The sequence below is a fragment of the Felis catus genome, chromosome B3, assembly GCF_018350175.1.
Source record: "Felis catus isolate Fca126 chromosome B3, F.catus_Fca126_mat1.0, whole genome shotgun sequence".
Lineage (NCBI taxonomy): Eukaryota > Metazoa > Chordata > Mammalia > Carnivora > Felidae > Felis > Felis catus.
In genome coordinates, this window is record NC_058373.1 from 38,108,443 (window position 1) to 38,121,950 (window position 13,508).

At 54.4% G+C, this 13,508-nt stretch overlaps 1 protein-coding gene across 6 annotated transcripts in view; it reads right to left on the reverse strand.

Moving 5' to 3' along the window:
• Window positions 1–3,135: 3,135 nt before the first annotated feature.
• Window positions 3,136–13,508, reverse strand: part of SMAD3 (SMAD family member 3) — a 119,616-nt gene continuing 109,243 nt past the window's right edge. For 5 of the 6 annotated variants that reach the window (XM_023255153.2, XM_045060705.1, XM_045060702.1 and 2 more), the window contains 3 exons: window positions 12,929–13,066; window positions 9,959–10,103; window positions 3,136–7,507 (listed from right to left, as the gene is read on the reverse strand). In XM_023255153.2, coding sequence (XP_023110921.1) covers window positions 7,384–7,507; window positions 9,959–10,103; window positions 12,929–13,066 — 407 coding nt within the window. In that variant the 3' untranslated portion in view covers window positions 3,136–7,383. The remainder of the gene's footprint in view (window positions 7,508–9,958; window positions 10,104–12,928; window positions 13,067–13,508) is intronic. The other variant, XR_002742886.2, reaches the window with a different exon arrangement.

Sequence of the window (13,508 nt, forward strand, 5' to 3'; positions counted from 1 at the left end):
GAAGCCCAAGGACACGGTCTGTGCCAATCCAGCCGCTCTGGGGAACTCTCAGGATGTCGCCAGTGGTGAAGTTAGAAGGCTTCAGAGTCAGAGTTGAGGAAGAGCAGCTGTCACCTGTTCCTCTACCCAGGTAAGCGCTGAAACAGGATTCAGCGTCCGGCCCTGATGGCGCACCTTCTCGGTACCGGGCTGTGCAGGGGTGGCAGAGGCCGCAGACTTGGGTAAGGGTGTGGGTTCTCTCTGGGAGCTCATCACCCAGCCCAGGTGATGGGGGCGGGGTGGGGGCCGGGGGGCAAGCGCATCGAGGCCAGGAAAGCTAGAGTACCGGGCAGCATGTGAAGTGTTGGGACCAGCCTCCCCTGCTGTGGGAAGGCGAGCGCAGAGTGGGCTGGGGAGAGCATATGGTACGTCTCAGAGCAGTCTTTCTCAGACGTGAGCCCACAGCGAGTCCCCCGCAGGGTGCTGGCCCAGAGTTTCGGTTCAGCAGGTCCCCAGCGGGGTCTAGGGGAATGCGTTTCGACTGTCCCGTGCGGTACGGATGCTGCCGGCCAGGCCCACACTTGGGAGACCCATGGACTGAAGTAGTGCTCAGACGGAGCTAGGGGCTAGGGTGGAACTGGAGCCAAAGGGTGAGGGGAGGCGGCAGATTCTTAGCGGGAGTTGCAGCATGAACCAGAGGTACGGGGAGAGAAAGCAAGGGGTTTCATCGGGAAAACCCACCCGGTCCAATGAGAGGAACAGGGCGCACAAGGATGGAGTGAATTTGGAGAAAACCTTGAAATACGACTTGGTGGGACCAGTGCCTACTTGGGAGGCAATCAAGGAGCCCAAGGGGTTTAGTACGGAAGAGACAGGTAACCACAACTGCATTCCTGGGAAATGGCAGCAGTCTTAGCCAAAACGAATCGAGTCACGCTACCTGCCTGGAGGGCTGTGTTGCGAAGGATGCCGAGGCCGAGAGTGGACCCAGCATGGTGTTTAGTGGTTTTTGCTGTGGATGGAGAAATAGAAGGGTGGTAATTCTGCCGTCTACCCTCCATCTCTGGACGAGGGGGGCACAGGTCAGGAGGATGTTAGAAGAGCTATGAGAGAAGGCAATTAGGAACTGCATTTTGGTGGCATCCCTTCAACCATATGTAAGGACTTAGGGCACGGTGAAAGTAGATGGAAAGGATTGCCGAGGTAGAATCTGCTAGCTGTGGGCACTAATTGATTTATTCAGCAAAAACTGGTGGCCCAAAGAAGCCAGGGATACAAGAATAAGATGTAAATGCTGCCCTCAAGGAACTCAGAGCCTCGAGGGGAAGACAAACACAATTACCACTCAGTTGGGAAGCCTGGCAATAGATTTGCGAATGGCTTCCTGGAGGAGGTGTCTGACCTGAGTCTCAGCATTTGTGAAAGTTCTCCAGGTGACCTGCTGGTGTGTTAGGCAAAGGGGCAGGGAGCGCAGACTTGGGAAGAGGGCTTGTCATCATGGAGAGGAGTGTGCTGTGTAAGGAATACCACCTGTTTGTCCCTGGGCTGCCGGCTGTACCAGCGAGCTGTGACAGCTAGATAGGGGTCGAGTGACAAGGGTCCGGTGGCCCGTGATAAAGGCTTTGGAGTTTACACGGTGGACTGGAGGGCTCAAGTCACGTGGGTCACAGGGCCGCGCGTGGAAGATGCGTTTCCGGGAAAGCAGGCAAGAGGCCAGGAGCCGTTGGGAAGCTAGTGCGGTTGTCCGGGTGCTAAGGACCTCACGTACTGGGCACGGCCAAACAGGGCTGCTAGGGCGTGCGGGGTGTTGGTGACTTCTGGGGCTGGAGGCCAGAGGGGAGGGAGGCCGTGTAATGAGGGCGGCGATAATTCCATGTTTCCAGTTGCGAGTGTGAGGTACTTGCGGCACCCCCGAGCACCGGTAGCCAGCAGGCCGTTGGACGCAAGTCCGAAGCCTGGGATTGACGTCTGGGCTAGAAATACTGATTTGGGAGTCATTAGCGTTAATGTGGCTTGCAATCATGTGGGGAGATGAGGTCACTCAGGAAGGAATGTCGAGAGTGCATCCAGTGGTCTGGAAACACCAACCCGGAAGAAGTAGGCGCAGGCCCAAGAAAAAGAGGACACGGTGTGAGGGCCGAGGAGAGCCAGGACGTCCGGGCAGTAGGGCCTTTACAAAAGGGAGGCTTGGTCAGCAGGGGGTGGAGAGCACAGGGGAGAGCTGCATCAAGCCGTTCAGGACTCGGGAGGATGGGGGAGAGGGACCCGGGAGAGGCTGCTGCTAAAAACTGGGGGTGTGCGGAGGGCGCCGGAAGAGGATTTGGGTTGGGGCCGTTGTTCGGAGCCCACTTGCTAGGCAGCTGGAATTTAAAGTTGTGGGTCTGAAGGAACAGTTTGGGCTAGAGGTGGGATTGGAGTCATCTGCTGAGAGAGAGAGGCTAAAACCACGGGGAGGGCAGGAGGGCAGAACTAGGAATTTTGAAGGTAGGAATTGATGCGGTTCGTGGGGGGTGGGGGGGGGGGCAAATCCGTAGGCCCAGAGGGGCCGCACCTGTGAAACTGGCCTGTCTCCTGGTAGGGGAGGTGTTTGGGGAGTTCCTTAGAAGATGCTGTAGAAGCGGCCCGGCTAAAGGATTACTCGAGCCCCATGCCATCGCCTCCCCGCCCAAACTGTTCATTTTAATCCTATTTCTTAATCCACGTCATTCGGGGCCCGTGTTAAGAGTCAACCAAGTCTTTCCGTCCTTGGGAGTTTTTAATTTAAAATGTATTTGCGCAGGCGCTGACCGAGTCCTCAGAGCTGGAAGGGGTGAAAACCTTTATGAACCTAAAACTACTTCCATGCCCGGGGGAGGATTCATCTGGTGGCATCTAGGCCTTCTGAGTACAGAGGAAATGAGTGCCAGGTACCAACGCAGCGATCGGACTGTGTGTTGCTTAGGTGTGGGAGGCAAGGGAGAGGCCCCCGCTGGGCCAACCCAGGGGCTCCTGCTGGCCCTGCACGTACGTCACCCTCGGTGAGTGGAGGAGGGCCACCAGGGAGCACGAGAGGCTTTGGCAGAAAGAAGGGGGGCTCGAGCCATTGTTGACGTTGGAGGGCTCGCTTTCCAATCTTTTCCCCACCCTGCAAGAATGAGACAGAGCTCCAGGCGTGGGAGCTTTTCGATGAAAAGTTTATTAGAAGGGTACTTACAGGGGAAAGAGAGGACACAGATCTTTAACAAGAGGGGTACAATGCTTAAACAGGTGCTCTGCTCTTAAGATACAAAAGTTAGAAAAATCTAAAACACTATAAATACATGCTTTTTACAAAGGTATTAAAAGGTCAGGCTGGCTGAGAAGTGAAGGTAATCACAGCCTCCCCGCTCTGTCCCCCCACCCTGATACACCCCACCAGAGTCCGGGACCGCCTCGACACAGCAGCAGGGAGGGGGCTCTGGCTCTAACCCTCTGCGTCAAGTTCTCACCACCCCAAAGGGTCTGGAGGGGACCCAGGGATCGCTGCCTCGCCGGTGGCCTGCCCGGGGGGGGGCGGGGGGGGGCGGTCGGTTCTGGAGGCTGAGCCGCTGGGCCCCCGACTCTTCCCAGCCACAGTCAGTCCTTGGGAGGAGAGACCTTTCCAACTTGCTTCAAAAAATTAAATAGTTCTCGGTCTTGAATGGTTTTAAGAAGTTATTACATAAATATAAAAACACCAGAATGCCAGAGTGTACATTATACTTCAGCATAACAAAAAGTTACAGAATCACTGAGAGCATTGCTCAATCCAGTTCACACAATAGGCGAGTTTACGTGAGAGCTGTGTTTCTGAAAAGTCCTTGCCCCACTGACTGCCACCCCTCCACCAGGGATGCCTCCTTGTCATGTGGGAACCATATCCTCTTGTGTCTTTTTTTTTTTTTTTTTTTGCTTTCCCACCCTCTTGAGAAGTAGCCGATATTCCTCAAAAGGATGACCTAGAAGGGAACATTCATGACACAAAAAGAAAAATGGTACGCCGCAGCTGTGTTGAGGCTTTCTTCTAGTAAAGCGAGGACAGACACAGATTTGGGGGAAAACTCCCCACTCTGCCACTTAAAATCCCACAGCGTCCAGAACTCAACTCATGCCCGCTCTTGGTACCAGTAACCCCCTTGGAAACAGTCCCCTGATTCCTTTTCCTCCCTCTCCTTTTAAGGACTTCAGAGAGCGGCCTGAGGCGAGACCTTCCTGGAGCTTCAGAAAGGGCAGCTTGGGGCTAAGGATGAAACCCTATCTGCCTTCTGCCCAGACTACATACATGCATGCACATACTACCTAAAGAAAGCCTTTTCCTGCGCTCTGAGTAAAAGCACTTAGCCCTGGAATATGTCCAAGCACTAGGAAGCCAAAGGAAGATGGAGATAAAAAACTAAGCACAAGGTAACGTGCTACAGCTCATTCCAATACGTTAATGATTTAAAAAAAAATTATCACCACGGTCAAAAAAAAAACCAAAAAAGACAACATCAGGATGACGGGAAAGTCTGCCAGCAGCCTTGCCCTTGTGTGTGCTTCCTAAGAGTCAAAGTCCCCGCTCCTGACTCTAGGCTCGTCTCAAAATGTCAGATCGTCTACAGCCTGCCAGGAAAGTGGCCAACTGAGATGATGTTCCAGCACAGGCCTGTAACCCGAACCTGCTGGGGCAGCTACCTACGTTTGCTTGTGCTGGAAGGACCAAAGTTACTAAATAAAGTTAGGAAGGGGGGTGGGGGAGGAAAGGGAAGAGAACAGCCGTTGGCTCGGGGGGTCTGGGGAGCAGCCGAGGATCACCCCGGTGCTGGTGGCTCGGGTCAGCGGCAGCACGAGCCACAAGGTGAAGACAACTGGGAGGGGAGCCCAGACACCTATGCTTAAACCTGCCCTCCACCCCCACTAGACTGCCCTGTTTTCTCTTGCCCCCCTTCAACTGTCCTTTAAAAAGATTTTAACATGTAAATACCATTCAGACAACGGGTTCTTCAAATTCAGAAAACAAGCTTTGTGACTTAAAGGAAGGACGCTAACATTACACAAGCCCAAAGCACCTAGGCAGCCTCTGTGACGGGAAGGGTCTTCACCTCTGGGTAGGACTGAATTTCATCTAGAGGGGGACTTACCTACATTTTCCTTTCACATCATCCTCCAAGGAGCAGTCTATAAAGAAGAGGGGCCGAGTGAGCTTTTGGAGAAACACAAAACTAAAACTTCATGCCTCCTAAAAGTAGCCTTCAGCTCTGAACATCATGGGTTGTAAGACCCCATCCATGCATAGCCACTGGGTCGCCGAGGTTGTGCTGTACCTGAAGCTAGTTCCCGAGTAACTGGAGGACAGCTGTGTGCCATAGGAAGTCCTCAGAGGATCATGGAGCAGGTAGAGAACTCAGGCCCTCGGGAACCACCGCCCTGGCTCTTAGGAAGGGCACGATTGCACCAGCAGAGGCCAAAATGGGATATTCCACACCACGAGTCTCAGACCTGACCCGGAGAGTGAATGCACATCCAGGAGGTTCAGAGCTTCCTGGAAGAAGCAGTCCACAGATCATTGCACAGCAGGCAAACTTCCGACCTGCAGTATTTGACCCTCTCAGGTCGACAGGGGTTTTGTGTGGTCTCTGGGTTCTGTGTCAACAAGCCCCGGGAAAAGCCAAGCGCAGGTCTGGCAAGGTGCTCCTCCCATCTCTTCCTGTGTCCTCACAGGAGAGAGCTGCTGTCCAAGCTCTCCTACCTGGAAACCATAAGGCTAGAGCTGCAGAGGCATTAGGATCCTGCCGGGGAGGCACCAGGAAGCCCCCAACATCTCCGTAAGGCATCAGAAATGTCATCACATTTGAGGTTTTTACCTGCCAGAAGTAGACACTTTCTCCCCTTCACCTGGAAGAAGACAGGACTTCCATAGGAAATCCCTTCACTTTTCCTGGTAGAAATCCATGCAAAAATACGGGATAAGTCATTTCATACAAAAACAGCAACAAGGAATAAAGTACCAATTGCAAGTGGCAATTCTGTCTGCTGGATTCTGCAAAAGGCCAGTAAAAAGGAGAGTTTTTTTTTTTTCCAGTTGCAATAATTTATAACCATTTTCTCACTAATTGCCACTGGGAACAGTACTTATTATACAATATAGCTGCTATAGTCGTCACTGATGATCCTCTACTGTGAGCTAGATAATCTTACATCCCAGGGGGAGGATGGCAGACCTCTGTGCACCAAGCCTGCAGTTTTCAAAGGTGTAAAACAAAAAAAAAAAAAAAAAAAAAAAGAAAAAACAATTTTAATAGCCCTTTTCATTTGCCTGTGTTGGCCTGAGATTTTTCACTTCTGGTGAATTTGCTTCTGTTAATTTCAGTTTCCAAAAGTGCTGCTGGCAGGTGTCTTCTCAACAAAACCTGGAACAGCTTCACCTTGAGAGAGAGGTTGCTGGGCCCCACACTGGTTTCCCAGTCAGTGTGCCAACCAGGATTTTTTTTTTAATATAAAATAAACCTTTAAACGAGCATACGATAAAGCTCATTTAATTAGCGCAACTGACTACGTAAACCGAGATAGCCGGATGCAGAAGGATAGCAAGCGAGCGCTTACAGATGACTGGAGACCCACGCTCAAACACTGCGATGGGACCGCTGCCTCCTGCTTTGTGTGAGCACTTTGTGTAATTCACATCTCTGAGATCAACGCGAGAAGATGTTCTATACATTGCAGAAGCCCCGGCAGATCTCCCACCCGTTCAAAGTGAGAAAGGACAAATTTGAGAGGAGGTGTCTCACCAGCTTTCCCCACTGTGCCTGTGTGCATGCTCTGAACACACCGGCTCACACGTATCCGTCCGCTCGGAGAGGAGAGGAGACAGACGAGCCCCTTCCCCGCCACAAGTCAGTCCAGCTCCTGGGGTGCGGGGTCTGCCGGAGTGCTGGAGCTCAGGAAGGCTCAGTTGAAGCCTTTGTTAAAAGTGCCAGAGGGCCAGGCATGAGGTTTGCTCGTGGCCCTGCAGGCTCTACTCTACCTAGAACACCCAAGGTGAGTTTCACACTCCAGTCCGGAAACGAGGGCCATTTCCCGTTGGACAGTGACATCCTAGATTGCGGTCATTGAAACAGAAGGAGGCTGGGAGGAGGGGGCAGGTGGTGAAATACTACCTGTTTGCTCAAGCCACCAGAGCACAAGCCATTTCTTGCCCTCCAAACTGGGGCCAAAGGGCAAATGTGTTCAGCAGACACAGCTGTTCCTAAGATCCATCTCTGGGTTTGCTTTTGTGTTTTGGAAAACAGGCTGGTGCCGCCTTGATTGAGGGAGAAAAACTTCTTCATTGACAATAGTGAGTTGAGTTCCAATTTTCTCCACGTCCTACACGGCCTTCTTCCCCCAAGCCCATCCCTTCCCACCCTCCCCCCGTCACACCCAATGTCTCTAAGACACACTGGAACAGCGGATGCTTGGGGAGCCCATCTGGGTGAGGACCTTGTCAAGCCACTGCAACGGCCCATTCAGGTGCAGCTCAATCCAGCAGGGAGTGCTGGTCACTGTCTGTCTCCTGCAAGACACAGAGAAAGGAGTGGGGTGGGAGATGTCAAAATTGTCCGGAAAGACACACATACAAGTCAAAATACCTCTGCCTGCTTTCATGAGAGTCTTCCTCCCAAAGCCAGAGACCTATCCAAGGCACCTTGCTAGACCCTGCCCTCGAGGAGATCCCACTAACTGTTACTGGAGACGGCCAAGCCATACTCCTCCAGCCAGGAAGAGCCTTGAGTAAATCAGGTTCTCTTGCTGGGAAAGGAGGTAGCCCTTCAAGGGTTAAACGTGTAAGGCAAATTTTAGGGTATCGCACTTGCCCACCTCTGCCTGTGTCAGCCCCCCGGCCGCCCGGTGAAGAACTTCCAGCCTGAGCAAAGGTCTCCCTCGGTCCCATCTGTCCTGAACGGGCACCCCTGGGCCCCAGCAGGCCATGATGACGCGCGTCTGTCTGATCGAGGGGTGTTTTTCGCAAGGCGCCGACAGAGTCCACAGGCCATCAGTTCCCAATGTGCTGATATAATTCCCATCTATGGACTTATTTTGGAAAATCTTACGAGCAGAGCGAGCCATGGAACAATTACTGGAAAAAACCAAGGCACACCACACGTTTCGTTTCCCCAAAGCACTTTGTCTAAATTCAGGCTGGTTGATGACGCAGCCCTCAGGCGAGCTCCCAACGGCCTCCAGTGAGCAAAGGCTATCTTGCTGAGGCCAGAGGTGTGGGTGCCAGCTGGAGGTGAGAGGCCTGGGCCCTGGGCCCTCCCTGCTTTTGGTCATCTTACAGGATGGATGAAACCTTACTCTTTGGCCAGAGAGGCAGGAGGAGGGCAAGACCGTTCTGGGAAGGGGCCGCACCCGCCCGTTAGGCTGCTCCTCAGGGCTGCCAGGTGGCAGTGACGCGGAGCGCCGTACAGGACCGGGTGTGCTGGCAGTACGTCTCGCCTGGTGACAAAGCGTCCCCCGGGAACGGCTTCCTCCGCCACCAAGGGGCCTCTTCCCCGCACTCGGGGCGGGGGAGCCATAGTGCTGCGCTAGGCAGACGGCTGCTAGCCTAAGGCCACCACCCTCCTTGCCTGGCCGACACTTCACCCGAGTAGAGGTGGAGAGACGGGCCTGTGGATGCTGAGGTGCCTCTCTGACCTACGGTGCCTGAGCGTGGTCCTCTGGACGCACGTGTGGGTGTAGGAGGGAGTGAAAGCACCTCCCGTGGGCTCTCTCCCACTGGCAGCCATCTAAGTATCTCCCTCCCCCACTAAAAAAATACTCCTTTTATAACCCTTCATCCTTGTTCCGTAAATGGTTTCAGCCAGGGCTAAAAGGTGGGCTAAATCTGTCTTCGGGCTGGGTCTTCGGGCCTTGGCTAGTTCCCTTAGGCTGTCATAACTGGGCCGTAAGTTCTGCTGAGAGGCCCGACCACTTGGGTTGCTCAATGGGTCACTCATCCTGGGTTTCACAGAGACCCCACGGGCCAAGGTGCTGTGCTCCCTGACGCTATGGGGCAGACACAGGCAACAGCAGCTAAAATACGGTAAATGGAAGAAGATTTTACGGACCGCCATCCTCTAACGAGGATCTGACTTTCCATAAGTCATGCTCATCTGGATTTCATTATAAACGGTGGCACAGAGCCAATGTTGAAATGGGTTTGGCCGGGGTGCACAATGACTACAAAACAAAATGGATTCCAAACATCTGGAAAAATGAAGAGAAGGGGGGAGTCACTTGCAAGGCACTGGCCCCAGCTGACGTGTGGGCACCTCTGCGTCTGCCGGGGAAGCCGGGGGCGGGGCAGGGGCGGCGCAGGGCAGGAGGGGCACCCAGCCCTGGCACACACCTCCCGTCTAGGTGGAGCAAGAAAAGGGACAGGATTCTCTAAACCCAAGCCAGGATGGTGTGACAGAGTCAACAGAGCAGATCAGGTAGAACTGACCGGTGCCATGTTTAAAGCAATATCTGAAATTCTGAAAGAAAAAAAAAAATCATTTCTTTTCTGAACAAGTAAACTACGTTCCTTTCTGACTTCCCACATCTCTTCTAGCTGCTTCTCAAATTTTAATACCCTAGATCCTCAGGGTCCCTCGAGTCAAAGACAGAGCCCCAGAGGAAGGAAGGAGGGGAGGACAACTTAACTCCCTGGAAAGGGTGGTCCTAAAACCATCTGCCCCAAACACACAATGAGGAAGAAGCCACTAGGCCCTGCTCTGGGCTCCGCCTTTCCACTAACAATGTGACCTCAGGCAAGTCACTTTCCCTGCCTAGGCCTTCGTTCCCTCATCCGTGCGCCGGGGGTGATGCCAGCGTCCCTGCCCAGGGTTGTGGTGAGGAGAAAATGAAACGTGTGGTCGCAGCACCGGGCGAACAGTGCCCAGCTCCTCCTCATTCTTGGTCTCTGGGGCGAGGGCTGGCCTAGCTCTGCCGTCTGAGTCTCCCGCAGTCGGGCCCCCACGACGCGTGCCCCCGACCTGACCTGTACTCTGCTCCCCAGCCTTTGACGAAGCTCATGCGGATGGTGCACATCCGGGTCAGCTGGTAGACCGCCTCGAAGCCCTGGTTGACAGACTGAGCCAGGAGGGCGGCAAACTCCTGGTTGTTGAAGATCTTCAGGTTGCATCCTGCCGAGAGAGGGAACACAGTGCTCGTGTCCCGTGCCCCCACGCCTGGCTAAGGCCACCCCCCGGGTCATCCAGACGGTGGAACTCACACGGCCGAAGTGTGACAGGGCGGCCATTCCATGCGCCAGCCGCACACTCCACACCGTGCTAGGGATAGGCCGACTTGGTCCTTGGCCTTGAAGCCATCCCCACCTCAGTGGGGAGGTGCAGCTGACCCGTGGAGGTGGGTGAAACCCTGGCCTGGAGGCTCCAGCTCCGAGAGCCACGGAACACTGAGGAAGACCGTAAAGCGGGCCACCAAGAACAAGAGAGATGGCCTAGAGAGGTGGGCCAAGGCAGGAAGCCAGGGACCAGAGACACAAGGGACCCAAGCCAGAATATCCATGGCTGCGTGGGGCACGGCTGAGCACCCGGGGAGGGGGAGGCCGTGACAGGAGTGTAGGCCAGATGAAAGGCCGCCAACAGAGGGGCCCAGGTTCCACCCAGGCTGCCCTGGTGTGTCCACCTGGGGCCAGGAAGGAACAAGAGATCCGGGCCGCATTTTGGCCTTTGGGCACATGGCTGGGTCAGAGTGACATCTGCAGCGAAGTGAGGATGTGTGTCTAACCCTCCAGGCAGTAAAACCAGAGACAGGCACAAATGAAGTTTATAATAAATCTCCGGAGGTCCTACCACCTGAGTGCCTGGAATGTGTCAGAAAAATAAAGACAACAGCAACATGCTAGAAAAGCCCAAAAGGTGAGCTAAGGTGACATTTGTTAGCAGGGCAACACTGGGCACCTAATTTTGCTGTATGACTCCGGGCTGGTCACTTTCTTGTCGTAAGCCCGTGTCTCTGAGAGGCTGGCCACGGAGGTCCTCCAGGCTCTGATCTTCCATGAGCCAACAAACCCCACCACAGCCAACTCAGCCCTCACCAAAAAGATGGGAGGAGGGTTGGGGAAAGGAATGACCACAATGCCAAGAACATGACGGACCTTTCTGTTCTCGTTTTTTCTCCAAGGAGATGTGTGGGGACACAGGGCAGAAAGTGGGTTTTGGCTCCCAGCTGAGCCAAGAAGCAGAGGAGCACAAGGCTCGGGAGTCACACAGTTCTAGCCTCATGCTGGCTCAGCCACTTACTAGCTGTGCCTTTGGTCAGGTGGCTTGACCTCTCTGAACTTGTCTCCTAAGGAGCCAGAATGATTGGAAAGGACTAAGAGCAAAGATATAAATGTATTCTGGGAACACAACCACACAATGCCCTGGAAATGTAGAGTACTGTTATTTCAGACCTTCTGCATTCTTTTTTTTTTTTTTAGGTTTGTTTTGAGCAAAGCGGGGGAGGGGCAAAGAAAGAGGGAGACAGAGGATCTGAAGCAGGCTCTGCCCTGTCAGCACAGAGCCTGGCATGGGGCTCAAACCCATGAAACTGTGAGATCACGGCCTGAGCCAAAATCAAGAGTCAGACACTTAACCGACTGAGCCACCCAGTCCTCTGGTGCCCCAGACCTCCTGGCATTAAGCTGACATTGCCCAAAACCCATCGCTCCGCTATCATCTGCTGCCTTGCAGACAGGAAGACCTATGCCACACATGTGCCATACACAGGACTAGCCAGTCACAGTCTGCCTTCTGCCAGCAGCAAGCCCAGGGACTGCGTGCCTGTGAGCAGGGCCCTCTGGCCGGGACGCTCAGCCTTGGTTTCCTAACTCAAGAAGCCCTGATGGGTCGGTCTTCCTCGGGTGTTGCTGCACAGCCACGGCCCCTCGCAAGCCATCCCCTGGGGTGCCGCCTTTCTTGGAGCATAGGTGGGAGTCGTCAACACCCGCCCCGCCGCCCCGTCAGCGGGGTTTTCAGCCCCACTCAGAAAACCCTCAAGAGTTCCAGAGAATAAAAGTAAAACTTTGTCATGACCGCCTTCTGTGGTCTGGTCCCATCATACTTTCTAAACATTTCCTGTCTCTTACGTGGCCTCTCCTCCAGCCAGGGTACCATCCATATGTGCCTTACTCTCCGTTGCCTCTGGGCTTTTGTTCCCTCTGCCTGGAATGCCCTCACGGTCCCCACCACCCCTTTGTCTACTCAGCCTTCAACGCCTGAATGCCTTCTCCACGAAGCTCTCCCCAGTCCATCTCAGCAGTTAAATGAGTTTCCGCCATGGGGCGCCTGGGTGGGTCAGTCGGTTGAGCGTCTGACTTAGGCTCAGGTCATGATCTCACAGTCCATGGGTCCGTGCCTGGCACTGTGCTGACAGAGCCTGGAGCCTGCTTCAGATTCTGTGTCTCCCTCTCTCTCTGTCCCTCCCCTGCTCCCATTCGGTCTCTCTCTCAAAAATAAACATTAAAAAAAAAAATTTAAATGAGTCCCCGCCCCACCGACCCCCCGGATCCAGGAGCACGTTATCTGAGCTGCTCCTTTGGTGCTCAGCACCCTTCCTTGTATTAAACTCATTTGTGTCTTTGTCTTACATATTCAGCTGGTCCTTACATCAGCAGGGCCTCCTGCACCCCTCCATCTCCCCCAAGCACCTGGCACCGTGCCCACATGCTGTGTGAGTTTGTGCAATGAAAGAAGAAAGCATAATGCCCGAGCATCTGTGCGCACGAGGCAACAAGCAGGTACCCGCAGATCAGAGGCAGATCTTTCAGATGCTGCGTCTGCTCCTTGGAGGGTCAAGGAGAGCACAGCAAGATCGGAAGCCACAGAGAACACCCCAGCGAGGCACCTCCGGGCTGGCAACGCAAAAAGCGAGGAGGAGACAAGGTAAGAAAGCAGAAACCTCTCCCAGGCATGCACCGGGGCTAGAGAGGCCATCGGGGCAGGGTAGGGGTGAGAGCCCTTACCTGGCGGGATCTTGCAGACGGTGGCCGGGTGCCAGCCGTAGCGCTGGTTACAGTTGGGAGACTGGACAAAGATGGCGCTGTCACTGAGGCACTCGGCGAAGACCTCCCCTCCGATGTAGTACAGCCGCACGCCTCGCCCTACAGAGATGTGGGTCAGGCCGGCCCAGCGTCTGGCCCCAGGGCCAGCTGAGGCCAGCCGAGGAGGCAGAGCTGAGCCGATGCTCGGAGGGGCTGCTTCTCCGCCAGCCTCACCAGACAAACAGGACCCAGAGCCCAAGCTTAAACCCACACACGGGAAAACAAGGGTTCCTCAACCTAGAGGAGGGAGATGACCAGGGGCGAGGGCAGGGGTAAGTCTCAACGACGGACGGCCTCTGCCATGGACTAGCCATGGGCCTCCATCCAGTTACTCACGCTCTGAGCCTCAGTTTCTTCGTCTGAAAGATGGGGTAACAGTAATACCTACCTCCCACGGCTGTTGTGCCACCCACACTAAGCGCCCGCTAAGTACGAGCTGTTACTCCGGCTACTGCTACACAAATTCACTCAGCAGACCTGCAGGGCTCCTCCTGAGGCAGCA